The following is a 12,619-nucleotide window of genomic DNA, read 5'->3' as shown; positions in this document are numbered from 1 at the left end:
GGTTGTTTTCGGCGATGCTAGTTTCATGTAGTGGGAGGCAGAAGCAGCTGTAAAAGGGAAGGGCATTAGTCGCCGAGAAAGCTAGTGCGCGTAGATCAAAGCTTAGTGGAGAGACCATACATTGGCCAGTTCCAAGGCCAGGTTATCAACAGGGGAAGAGGCAGTGTGGATGGCAGGTTCGATTACGGAGAAGTAAATAATCAATGATTATGCGGGCAGTAACTAATTACCCAAGCAGAAGGACAATGACACTAGCTAACCAACTGAGAGAGTAAAATAGATAGATGAATTACTTGCTAAAGGTGCCAGAAAGAAGTGGAATCAGACTCAGTTTCAGTAGCCGTATTTGATGATGTTTCAAAGTAACTTCAGGAATTTAGCATTGAAGATAAGGACAGAAGAGGTAGCTTTCCGCCCACATCTAAATCTTAATGCAGCTCGTCCCGATCTGTCTCCGGTCGTAACTAAGATAGATCGATTAATCTCCGAGAAGTCCTAAAGCAGAAGTCATCTATTGAGGACAGGACTAGGCAGACGGAGCTTGAATAGCTTACTGAATTAGCTCAGTAAGGCCTACTCTCTTGAGTCTATAGGAGTTCAGTCGGTAAGATCAGGGCAGATATCCCCCCCTAAATCCAGTTAGTTGGAAATCTTATTTAGGGTAAATGGTTTAGCTCAACCATAATCAGAGGAACGAGCCACTATCGATTAGACAAGAACTGGCCTTTCTTTTTGTTAAAGAAATAAGACAGCCGGCGCAAAAGCAACAATACAGGAATCATAGAAGCTCAAGCCCTCAACTCGACCTGAGAAAACTGCAGCGGTTAGGCATCCTCTCATTGAGGAGGTCTTAGATAGAAGATGAGCCGTCTCTTATAGTGTGGGAGTATAACAGTAGCAGCAGTTATTGCCCCATACCCATGAGCATTGGCGTGAGCAGCTAAGCTAAGGTCGGAAAGGAAGAATGGGTGGGCTTACAGGCTACCTATTTCCTCAGCCGATAAGAGAATCTGTCTTCAGCACAGATCAAGGCTTGTCGAAGATCAGTATCAAGTCCTCTATCGCCGGACTAGACTATATTTCGAAGATTGAGGAGTGGCAACTCTGAATCAATTCCAGAACCTACTCCCGGGTAGTCTTTGACTACCTCTTTCCCCCGGCCCGGCTGGCTCTCCTACCTGGGATCCCTTCTCCTTGGAGAACTGCCACTCAAGACTGTTGGATCACTCATCAATGTCATAAGCTTAAAATGATGGCTTTTGGGAAGCCGATGCTAATGAGACCGAGAGTAACGAAGTAGCTCGACCATAAGGGAGAGGAAAAGAGTGAATCTAAAAAAGATAGTCCGACTTGCATGTGTTAAGCATATAGCTTTCTCTTCTCTCGAGTTCACTCCTTCCCTATCATGGAAGTTAGCTCAAAAACAACTCTTCTTTCTAGCTTGGTAATCCCTCGCTTTATTTACTTTTTTGAATGCAGTTCGGGATCGAACGAGGTTCTTACAAAGAAAGGCTATTCATCTTCCCTTATGGGCTTATGGATCTAGTGGATCGTCCCAGTCAACTACTACTTATACTAATTCTACTAACTACTTAGTTATCGTCACTGGCTGCAGATCTGGCTTGGCTCGATAGGCTATTGAATAGGATGGAGGAAGGCTTGTCCCTAGCTTCTGAAACAAGAGAACGGACCGACTCTAACTAATCCACTCCTACTAACAGGAAGTGTAAGGGCAGACCTCGTCCTACTTTCACTCTACTCTTTCCATTTCAATGCTAGCTCGATTGCAGCTAGATTGCTCAGTAGGGACTACTAATGGACTATCAGAAACGAAGTGGGGGATTGGACGACGGACGGGACAACTAGCTAATTGGGGACGGAGGGACAGAGAGAACTCTTCAACGAAAATAAATCTTTAAATTAAATAATAATAATATCGTTCAGTAGGAAATTTTTATTTTTAATTTCATTAAATAAAAGATAGAATCGTTCAGTAGGCTAATCTTCAAAGTTTATCGATTGAGACAGCGGCAGGCCCAAAGAGCTCTACAGTAGTGCCTTGCGAGATCGTAGCTCGTTCACCTAAGATGGAAAAGCACTTGGTTGAAAGCCTAGCAACGAGAAAAAAGAGTCCCATGCATCCTTTAGTCAACAACCATTAGTAAAGAATAGGATCAGACCAAGTGCGAGATTGGATCAAAAATAACGTATAGAAAGGATTTGCAACAGAGAGCCTCAACAGCATCCCTTAACCCACGCTTTTTGCTAGTAAATTGCATTTAAAGTTCCCGCACAGTTGATCCAGCAAAAAAGAGAATCTAGTCTCCGTGAGTCTATACCAAAATTACACTTTCTTTAAATACTTTTTATAGGTTATAAGGAAGCCTAATTTCCTAGGAAGAGAAGCGTGAGGAAAAAGAACAGAGAATAAAGGAGAAAAGGAGGATGGAAGGGGACGTGTAAGCATGAAGGCGGATACTCTCAGGTCAATCTTGGTAGTGAATAGGGCAGCAGTTGGAGAGGAGAATCTTTCTATAGATAGAAGCAAGCGGGTACAAGATCGAAAATTTTTCACAATGGAATGGAAAATGATGATTCAAAGGGGCTTTGTAAGCCTTTCAAGCACCCTTGCTGGTCAGATGTTTCTGTATACCACTTTCTTGATTCAAGGTATGCCAATTTCTTGATTCCACTCCGCTTTCAAGCAAGATTTGGTGAGTGTTCAGTGTGCTTTAGTAAGAGTATGAAGGCTCTAGTGGGCTTACTCTTTTACCTGTCCACGCAAGCAAATGTTTTTGAAAAGCGCTATAAATCGTGGTCAACATTTTTCCAGTGCTTCAGCGGGGGTTGACGGGATACTGAAACTCATGTCGTATAGCCGCAGCGAAACAAAAATTATCGTAGAAAAGAGAAAAGTGGTTTCTTTATTCGTGTATAATGGAAAAGGGGTGCTTAGGATCGGGACACTGGTGATAGGGCAAAAATAGGGGGGAAGAACAAAAGTAAAATCTATGGTGTCTCTAAAAAGGCGTCTCAGTACAGTGTTCACAATGGCGTTTTCAACTATTTTAGCTATTTTGATCGAGCTAAAGCTCTATAGATGGTATTTTCTATTTTCTAATTATTTAGTGTGCGAGTTGAGGTTAGAAATACATGAGGATCTCCTGTTATTACTTGTCTTATTTTTGGTTTTCGTATCATGGATCTTGGTTCGCACTTTCATGTATACTATCAATAAAAAAAAATCTTGGGTACCTAAGATTGATAAAGCTTTTTCCATTTCGACGTGGATTTGTGTTTTTTCTTTGTATTTCACGGAGTTCGCGCAAATCGTGGAATGCACTCACAAACCCGAAGATCTAGAATTGCGCTTAGGCCCCCTAGAAAGGGGGGAAGCGTCTCTTCCTAGTCTAAACGACCTTCCCGCCGTAGTCTATGAACAAGGGATTCAAATTCCAGAAAATAATTTGATCACCGTTGAGCTTAAACAGAACGAAATGGCTTCTCTAATAAATAAACTTCCTAAGGAAGAACTAAAAGACGTAATTCATGAGGACTCCATTCGAAAGCCACTAAACGCATTCACCGCGGAGCAGCAAGCACTATTGAGGGATCTAGCGATTAACCACTTTTCACTAAAAAATCAAATAATCGCTAGAATGAAAGATCTTTATCCCGGCGATGCGTGGGAGTTCACTCAAATAATTAGGGAGAAATTATTCGAAGGACGGCAAAAAGATCGGGAGTCTTCCTTGGAAGATCTCCAAAGGATGCTTTCCGCGTTAAACAAACAAAGGAAATCCGCGAGTTGCGCGAAACGGTTCCGATCTAATATTCACTATTGGGACTGGAAATAAAGAGACCCCTTCACTCAAAAAAGATGGAATAGAGCATCTGAGATATGGAAAGGTACTGGAATAGATCGGATTGCGGGCGGGTTGGGTAGGCAAATTTATCGCCGAAAGGTGGAGAGGGGTGCCGAGATCCTGGGCAGCGGGGTCTTCCCATCATGAGACTAAAGGTAAAGTCGCATAGAGCTATTGGTTCGAATCCAATTCATGATTCCGGTTAGGTCTTTGTTTTGTGAAAAATCTTTCCCTGACTTGATTGATGCAACTTGTAATAGATTTTATTGGAAGGATGTTGAGGAACGAAGACAGTGGTTTGAGTAACTAGCCTCTAAGGTTAGTGAGGTTCCTGTTATGGTGACTTTCACTATAGTGGGAAGAAGACAGGTGGGAGCGAGCAGAGCGAGAGCAAAGCAAGTTCCAGTGGTGGGTTGTCTTCCTGGTCCTATTTCAATCTTTTTCATGGTATGGAACTCACTTCATACCTGCAACAGAGGAAAAGCTGCGGTAATGCTTTCTCTCCGGCCTTTGCTAAAAACGTTGGAAGGAAATCTGTGCGAAGGCTTTCTGTGGGTAAGGCAAAGGTAGATGTAATATTGCGATATGTGTCTTACCTTGGTAATTCCTTTATTTACCTAGTGGGTCTAACTTTATGTCTAAGGAAGAGGAGAATCGCCACGTAAGCCTTTTCTCGAAAAAGGCCTTTCTTTTAGGATAGATCTTTCTTATTTATACAATAAAAAGAGGAAAAATTAGATCTTGATTTGCGGTGCCCCGACAGAGAAGAGGCCCTTCAAATCATGGCTGAAGTCCCCACGAAGGGATATATCACAGAAGTTGGTTTTTATTTTTACTTGAAAAGCACGGGAAAAGCAGACAGTTTGCCCTTCCTTATTAAAAGAAAAAATAGAGGATAGGATTCCTTGTAGGCTACTTCTTTACTATCAGAAAAAGATTCATTGTTTAAGGATGCAGCTTATTTGCTCCATCCTCTTTTTCTCTTGTCCCTTATCTTCTTATCTTATCTGATTGACTTTCCGCTCTTCTGAGTGGGAGTGTGTGTTGTGCCAGAAGGCTTGCGTATAGTATATATAGAAAGATTCGGAAAAGAGTTCTCGAGGATGCATCCCCATCTCCTCGTTCAAAGCAGCGTGGTAGATCAACACGCTTATCTTATATAAGAAATAAAATAAGCAGGGGAGCCTAGAAGCTCAAAGAGAGTCTGAGAAGCTTAGGCAAAAGCATACGCTTCATACGGGCTTTAGTTCCTTTTCTATATCCTTTTCTCAGAATATGCATTTTGTTCTTCTTCTTGTGAGACAAAAGTGCTTCTAGTGCATAAGCTTGAGGAAGTTCAAGGCCAGACCGACTACTCCAAGAGCACTCATCCATAAACCAGTTACCGGTACAAATAACATAAAGAAATGTAACCAACGTTTATTGGAAAAAGCAACCCCGGGACCAAAAGCGATTAGCAGTGACCATTGAATAAGTTTCTTCAGCTTGAGTTGGGTTAAAAGCACGGAATGTATTTGCGCCATCACCATCTTCAAATAAAGTATTTTATACGGTAGCACCCTGAATAGCGCATGGCAAAGCTGCGCCCATCACCTTTCTTTTCTACGCTTTCTTCTATTACGAAATGGAGAGTGAAGTTATAGTCCTGCTACTTTTAAAGCATCTCAAGCCAGCATAAAAAGTGTTTCCATCAGGGCTTTAGGCAAGCTAGCTAGTCAGTGAGCCAGAGAGGAGAATAAGAGGTTAGCAACGTACGAACGTTTTCCAAGTGAGCCACGGGAGTGACGGTTTTGCGAACTAGCCCGGAAAAGAAGCAAGCCTTTATGCGGATTCTGCACAGAGAAAGAAGAAGGAGTTGTGCCATCTCAGTGTTTTTGCCTTTTTCCCGGAATCGATTAGACTCGATGCCAATAAGAGAACAGGGCAAAGAACTTCACTTCTAAGCTGGGTTGTGCAAGTGAGCGCCTTTGTTGATCCGCTTAAAGAGTTCTTTCCTGGAATAAATTATTCTCAGCTTCTAGTCAACGGTTCTGCCACACCTGAATCAGACGATGTCTCCTAAGCCTTTCAGTCCATTACCGTTGAACAAGAGTGAGCAGAGATGGCGGTCTCACTGGTTTCCTTCCCAAGTCCTGTAAGAGGGAAGACTGATATAGATGCTTTTCCCGCTGGAGTACGAAGTGGCTGTGGAAGCTTTTACTCGCCATCTAAGCGATTGATCGAATTTGTATTCCGGAGAGGTCCTAGCTTTATGATATTGTCTTAAATGAATAAGCTATCCTTCTTAACCAGCCTTTAATTGCCAAAGAACCTCAGCTGCTAGTTTGAGCTACTGATACCGGAACCGGTCTCTCTCTGGATCTAAACCAGAATCAGGTTAGTCAAAGGCAATCAAAACGAGTTACACATGCTGTCAATCTTGCTTTTATCTGCCCTTCACTTTCATTCTAGCTTTCTGCTCTTCAAGAGGTTCTTAGAGCGAGGAGTTGCCTTTCACAGTGAGATAGCCGACTTACTATGATTTGATGGCATTCTATCTAAGAAAGACAAAGAAAGTAGGAAGTAATGAAAGAATGGATTGAAATCTTAATAAAGATGGACCACTGCCGAGGCCTAATCTCTTTCACTGAAGCGCGTAAAAAGTTTCAATTGAGAGTATACTCCGAGGAGAACTTATATCGAATGAGAGATAAAGGAGGGATGAAACGAAAAGGAAAGAGCGGAAAAAGAGCAGACAGCTGCAAGACCAGATACCAGAGAATCAACCAAAACTGGGAAATCAACTTCTAAGCAGAAGAAAGAAGCAAATTGAATAGGAGAGAGAGGGATTCGAACCCTCGATAGTAAACTATACCGGTTTTCAAGACCAGGACTTTCAACCACTCAGCCATCTCTCCGAATTCTCTCTTCCCTATGAAAAGTACTAATTAGCCAAGCGTCCATTGTCTAATGGATAGGACAGAGGTCTTCTAAGCCTTTAGTATAGGTTCAAATCCTATTGGACGCAATAGCAAATACTAGAAAGTAAGAAATTTGTCAGAGAGGTAATCCCTTCTTTCTTGGAAAAGGTGCTTTTGGTGGGAGTCAAAACCTGTAGTGATGACTATGCTTAACAAGCTCCTTTTAAACTCAAGTACGAAGAGTCGATAGTGCAATTCACCTTGGATTGAATGACTATGGGTATGGGATACGCTCATGACACTCCCATTTTCAGTAGGCAAGGGATTGATCAAGGAGAAGGCAAAGAACATAGGAAGAATCTTTCGTCCTCAGACTCGGTATACCTACTAAGAGTTGAGCAATCGCCTATACCTTCTATGGTCTCCTTTCTAAATAGAGACTTGCTCTTGGGGCACCTCTCCATCTTATGCATCTGCTGGTACTGCGCCTGAGCTAGTGTGACTGGATCCCGCAATCCCTCTTACAAAGCAGAAATTCCTTCTTTTTTTGTTACTTTCAAACGATTGTCAAATTCATTCATTATTTTTTGGCCATAAATAAAGTCGAGCCCGCCATTCTCATGCATTTCCCTTGAAACCACTACGGTTTTACACCTGAAAGTAGCTACCAATCTTTTACAAACTTCCTCCTGAGAAAGATCCCGCGTGAGATAGTGTTACTGACACATAAGGCTTCAGCGTGCTTTTCGCCAGTAGCTTCTCCTTTCTTTTCGTTTTTATTCTATATAAATACATACACAACGAATATCTATTCATAGGAGTGAGCGACCCATGGGGAGGAGGGTAGTGAATTCATTGTCTGAAAGTGGGAGTGAAAGGAGACTGCTTTTGCTTTGAATGCTTACCCAAGCTCTTTGACAGACTCGCGGGGTACCGATTTCCTCCTGCTTCGTGCGTCGGGCCGGGCCTGTACATCCCAGATTGTCTACTCCTCTTTTCCAGATTTCCCATACTATTCTATTAGCCGGCCTGTATACCAACAAGAGCAACAGCTTTTATTCAAAGAGCCCCAACAGCTTATTTGTGATTTACATACTGCATGGGAACATGTCCGCCTCTAACTCCTCATGAACCTAACGAAAGAACTTAACCAATTGAGCGCAGGTTATTATTCCAAACCTTCTTCTTTACATAGCATCCATGAACACAGTCTATCAAACTAATTCTATGACCAGGCCTTAAAAAACACAGTTTAGCAACCCTCATGATTATACCTAAACCAGACTCAGCAACAGTTCACAAGTACAAGCTTTGGATCTGAAACAGGAAAGATAGGACCGAGGATTCAATAGACAAAGGTATCATTCTAAAGAAAGGGAATTTGAGGTAAAGCAGGCATAAGAGAATTGAGTTACAGAGCTAATATTCAAACATCTAAATCTTAATTGGATGCGGCTCGTCCCGATGTCATTCTCCATTCCTATTGGAATAGCAAGCGCAGGAGTTTTCTAGCTATCGTACCTCAGAAGTTCTAACTAAGCCTTCATCCTCTCCCTACGCTCTTCCAGCGCTGTAGCTTTTCTTAATCCTCTCGCTATCGGTAAAGCAACTATGTACCTTTCTGTCGTGTGTCTTTCGCTTTCCTTACACCACTCTTTTATCCTTCCTTCGTTCCTAGTCATCCAGTTAGATATGCCCATTTAGATATGTATAGAAAGTTCTTTCACCAGGGGAAGTTTTCATACCTTACCTTTCGAGACACTTCTGGCATCTAGTTCCATTGGATTCTTGGGCGATTCGGATGTTTCTTTAGGTTTGGAACCCTATATTTTTCCCCTTTCAAATAAATCGAAATGCTTGAAGTTTTTCTATTTGGAATCGTGTTAGGTCTAATTCCTATTACTTTTTGGCTGGATTGTTCGTAACTGCATATTTACAATACAGACGCGGCGATCAGTTGGACCTTTGATTCATTAACATCTCTTTTTTATTGACTTCCTCCTTTTTTTTATCCGCAGGAGGTTCAATTCAGGTTGCTGTTCAAATGAGTGAAGTTATTGAATTCTAATTAGACCTAACAAGAACAGAATCACGCTCTGTAGGATTTGAACCTACGACATCAGTTTTGGAGACCCACGTTCTACCGAACTGAACTAAGAACGCTTTCTTATCACAGTAGATACGACTAAAAAGAAAAGGATTCTTTTTGTACCCCCAATACTAAACATGCATATAGTCTCATAAAATGAAAATGATGTATGTCCGAATCGATCTCAATGGATCCCTCGTGACTGCCCAGAGAAGAAGAATAGGTAGGGATGACAGGATTGGAACCCGTGATATTTTTGACCCAAAACAAAGGCGCTACCAAGCTGCGCTACATCCCTTTCAATTGGTCTACAGTGTCATTGTAGAGAATCCTTGTTTTCCACATCGGCAATGCACCTCCATCGATATTCAATTTATCTTGCCATTTCTTCTTTATTGATTTATATACTCATCATCATCCCGCCGATCCCACCAACGCTTTCTTACTTATCTTATGAGCAAAAAGGGTTCTAAATAATCAGCCCTTTGAATTGAATAAGCGAGGCTTTCCTGATAGAAAGATTTGCATGTGACAGAGATCCCAATTCCGTGTATCCGGTTAAGCAAGCCCCGCCGCCAGCTTCCACCCAGACAAAAAAAGTGAGCGCCTAGCGCGAAAGGTTGCTTTACTAAGTAATATAACGTTAGCGCTTTAGTTTGTTTGATTGCTCGTTAGTTTCGTTTTCAATAAGGGGCGGAGCTTGAAGAAGCGAGCCTAGAGTAGCAGCGCAGCCTATTACGTTTTTCAGGCCCCTTTTTTATTCTTTCTATTAGTAAAGCGCTAGCGCCCCTATAGAGTCAGGATATTCTGCTATCAATGAAACCGAAAGAAAGAAAAAACCAGTGCCTTTCGTATAGATCGAGACTTGTAGCTTGATTCTTTACTCATTCCATACTGGGAATAATTGCAGGCGATAACACTTCTTTCTATTTATTTCTCAATGATATCCGACGACCAAGACAATTCCCGTGAAAGTCTTTCATAGAAGTGAATTCTTATTCTTACGAAGCAAATTACATTTCCTATTGATTTGTCCCCTGGACCTATTCTGATTCTGAATTATCCGTCGCTACGCTGTTCCCAAGGACTAGCAGAATCGAAATAGCGAAATTCTTGGGTCATCTCAATGGGTTCAGAAACCACACGTTTCTCTGGATCATCATAGCGTACTTCCACATATCCACTCAGAGGAAGGTCTTTTCGTAATGGATGACCCTCGAAACCATAATCTGTTGATATACGGCGTAGATCTGGATGATTGATGAAAGAAACACCAAACATATCCCAAACTTCTCGCTCCCACCGGCCGGCTGATGGAAATGGACTGACTACCGGGGATATTCGTGTTACTTCGTCTGCACTGGTTTGTACACGAATGCGTGAGTTATACCGAGTACTCAGTAAATTATAGACCACTTCAAATCTTCGTTTTCGAGAGGGATGATCAACTCCGCAAATATCGATCGAAACTTGAACCCTTGTATAGGTATGCAATTTAAGAAAGCACAACAATTGAAATGGGCAGTCCGTATTGGTATCAGAGCTATTCCCATGTTCCGATCTTTCCATTTTTTTTACCCATTTCTTGGGTAAAGTCTCCCAACTATATTTGAAAATGAATTGGTTATCCATAAAGATAAAGAAAGCTTTCTTGTAGTTCCGCTTCTTGCTCTAAAAATTAGGAAAGACTTGTCGGAAATCGCCAGTTGGCTTGGTCCGACCAAGAAAGGCATGGGACTCTTTGGGCATTGCTTGGGTCGAGTGAGTAAAGACTGGCTACCTATAATATAAAGATCCCTCACTGCACACTTTAGATATAATGAAAACCTTTAGTTTAGGAGTCATTCAGGCTAGATCTAAAAAAAGAACATAGCCTTCGTATGATCCCTTTCTAGTACCCTATCTTGAGCAGGAAAGTGTTCAGTAGGAAAAGACCGGAAGAAATGGGATTCGAACCCATGCATGATGCAATCAATCTTCTTGTATGTCGATTTAGCAAACCAATGCCTTAAGCCCTTGTGCTATCCCCCATGATCAGATCAGATATTTGGGCAACCAACCCATTTCGCTCTATCATTTCTTCTTTCTTTCCTAGCCTACTCAAAAACTATTTAGGAAGGGCTACCATTATATACGCAATTAATAAAGGATGCCGAATCATCCACCGAATCCTATGTTTCATCCTAGTTTATTTGATGTGTATACCTGTTTTTCAGTTGGCCTCATGTATATCTAGGCCAATGTGTCTTATTGGGCTTAGTATGTGCTTAGTTTCGGTTAATCCTTAGGCTCTTTTTGATTACGTAGAAACTTGGATTCTTTTTAGCCTTTGTAATCGTAATCTAATTTCAATAATTTTTTCCATAGGTTAGTTTCTTTATTTTAGAGCTCGGGGAGTGTCTTGAGTTCTTTGTTTGGTTGCCTGGGGTGGGGTATGCCCCTTCATTTATGTTTACTTCGGGGGTTCCCCCCATCGGTCAATGTATTCTTACTTACCGAAAAGAAAGACTAGTTAGGTACCGTAGGTAGAGCATATTCCAACACTTCGGATAACCACTTGACATTGGCACCTTGGCCAGGTAGATCCGTCCCACTCTCCGGACCTCACCTCTGCTTTTTTGGAGTCCGGGATGACTCGGATGGGCAGATAAAACAGAACCTGTCAGTTACGCCTTTAGGGGCCGCCACGTATAGCTTTAGTTTATGCTGTAGCATCGGTTATTGCTCTGGTTACGAATGACCCAATCTATCTATGGCAACCACCCCTACTTTTAGTAGATGGAGATGCGCACCTAGGAAAGCGCGGAATAGACCTGCGTGTCGGCCAGTGCCGGGGCAGAGATAGGGACCATGAAAGCATGGGATTCAATCGAACCTTTTCGGACAATTCCTAACGCAGAAGGGGGATGCTAATAAGCTGACAGCTCAGGCATGGCTTCAATAGCGAAAGAAGTTCTTTCTGATTTGAATCAAGAAAGACAATGAATTTACGAGATCTTGATCCGTTTAGTGCCTTCACTTGTGAACAACAGGGACCCATTCTGTTGATTGCTTCTCTGCGCCAGCTCTAACAAACTGGTTTTTCTTTCTCACAGAATTAGGGAAATCATTAGATTCTTCTTCCTTCTTTCGGTAACACGAGATAGGCTGGGAAATCCCCCTTCGATAGACAGGTGGCAACTTGACCTCTAAGTAAGGACAGGAACGCCCGTGCCCAATCAAAGACCACAATCATGAAAAGCAGCTGAAACGAGACCTAAAGCTGAACCGCTGAAGGAACCTCTTTCCGTTGTTAAAGCAAGTACGCTTTTCAAGCTTTTTCCTTACTCTTACTAAAGCAGGCACACGCAAAACTCTCTATTTGGCTTTTCACTGAAACCAATACGTCTAAACATAAGGTAGGCGCTTTCACGACTCACTAAACGGGGATCAAAATCTTTGCGCAGTAGAGGAGTCAAAAGCGGAGGACGAAGCGAATGTAGAGGACACAGCATATCCAGGGAAGGAAGATGGACTGGACTCACTCTCGTTGGGAGGCTGTTCAACCAGACTGCGAAGTTGAAAATCGAAGGGGAACCAGAAACCTTGATCCATGGTCCCTATCCCTACCCTAGAAGGGCTTGAAGTTGAAGCAGACGTCCAGAGGTGCCTTTCTTGATGGAATGAAAGAAATGCCGACCTATAATTCCTAGTCATGAAGTGGAAAAGAAAGAAGTAGCATGGAAAGGAAAGCAATTCGCCAAGCTATGAAAGAAGAGTTTCAT

The 12,619-nt window shown here is 42.2% G+C and overlaps 1 protein-coding gene, 2 non-coding genes and 1 pseudogene across 3 annotated transcripts; 1 reads left to right on the top strand and 3 right to left on the bottom strand.

Annotated features, from left to right (window-relative positions):
- LOC122584393 overlaps positions 1 to 353 on the top strand; it is a 4,166-nt pseudogene extending 3,813 nt beyond the window's left edge.
- Positions 354 to 6,680: 6,327 nt separating this feature from the next.
- Positions 6,681 to 6,763, bottom strand: TRNAS-UGA. Its single transcript has one exon. It is a non-coding gene; the product is annotated as a tRNA-Ser (tRNA).
- Positions 6,764 to 8,856: 2,093 nt separating this feature from the next.
- Positions 8,857 to 8,929, bottom strand: TRNAW-CCA. The gene has a single exon. It is a non-coding gene; the product is annotated as a tRNA-Trp (tRNA).
- LOC122584385 (NADH dehydrogenase [ubiquinone] iron-sulfur protein 3) lies at positions 8,930 to 10,991 on the bottom strand. The gene has a single exon (XM_043756567.1). The coding sequence runs from the start codon at positions 10,485 to 10,487 to the stop codon at positions 9,915 to 9,917; it is 573 nt and encodes a 190-aa protein (XP_043612502.1). The 5' UTR covers positions 10,488 to 10,991; the 3' UTR covers positions 8,930 to 9,914.
- Between the last annotated feature and the right edge of the window lie 1,628 nt (positions 10,992 to 12,619).

Source organism: Erigeron canadensis, unplaced genomic scaffold, assembly GCF_010389155.1.
Source record: "Erigeron canadensis isolate Cc75 unplaced genomic scaffold, C_canadensis_v1 Conyza_canadensis_unscaffolded:263, whole genome shotgun sequence".
NCBI lineage: Eukaryota > Viridiplantae > Streptophyta > Magnoliopsida > Asterales > Asteraceae > Erigeron > Erigeron canadensis.
This window is presented reverse-complemented; position numbering and strand designations above follow the sequence as displayed.

Coding starts and splice junctions, on each gene's coding strand:
- LOC122584385 (XM_043756567.1), bottom strand. CDS start 10,487: ATGGATAACCAATTCATTTTCAAATATAGTTGGGAGACTTTACCCAAG.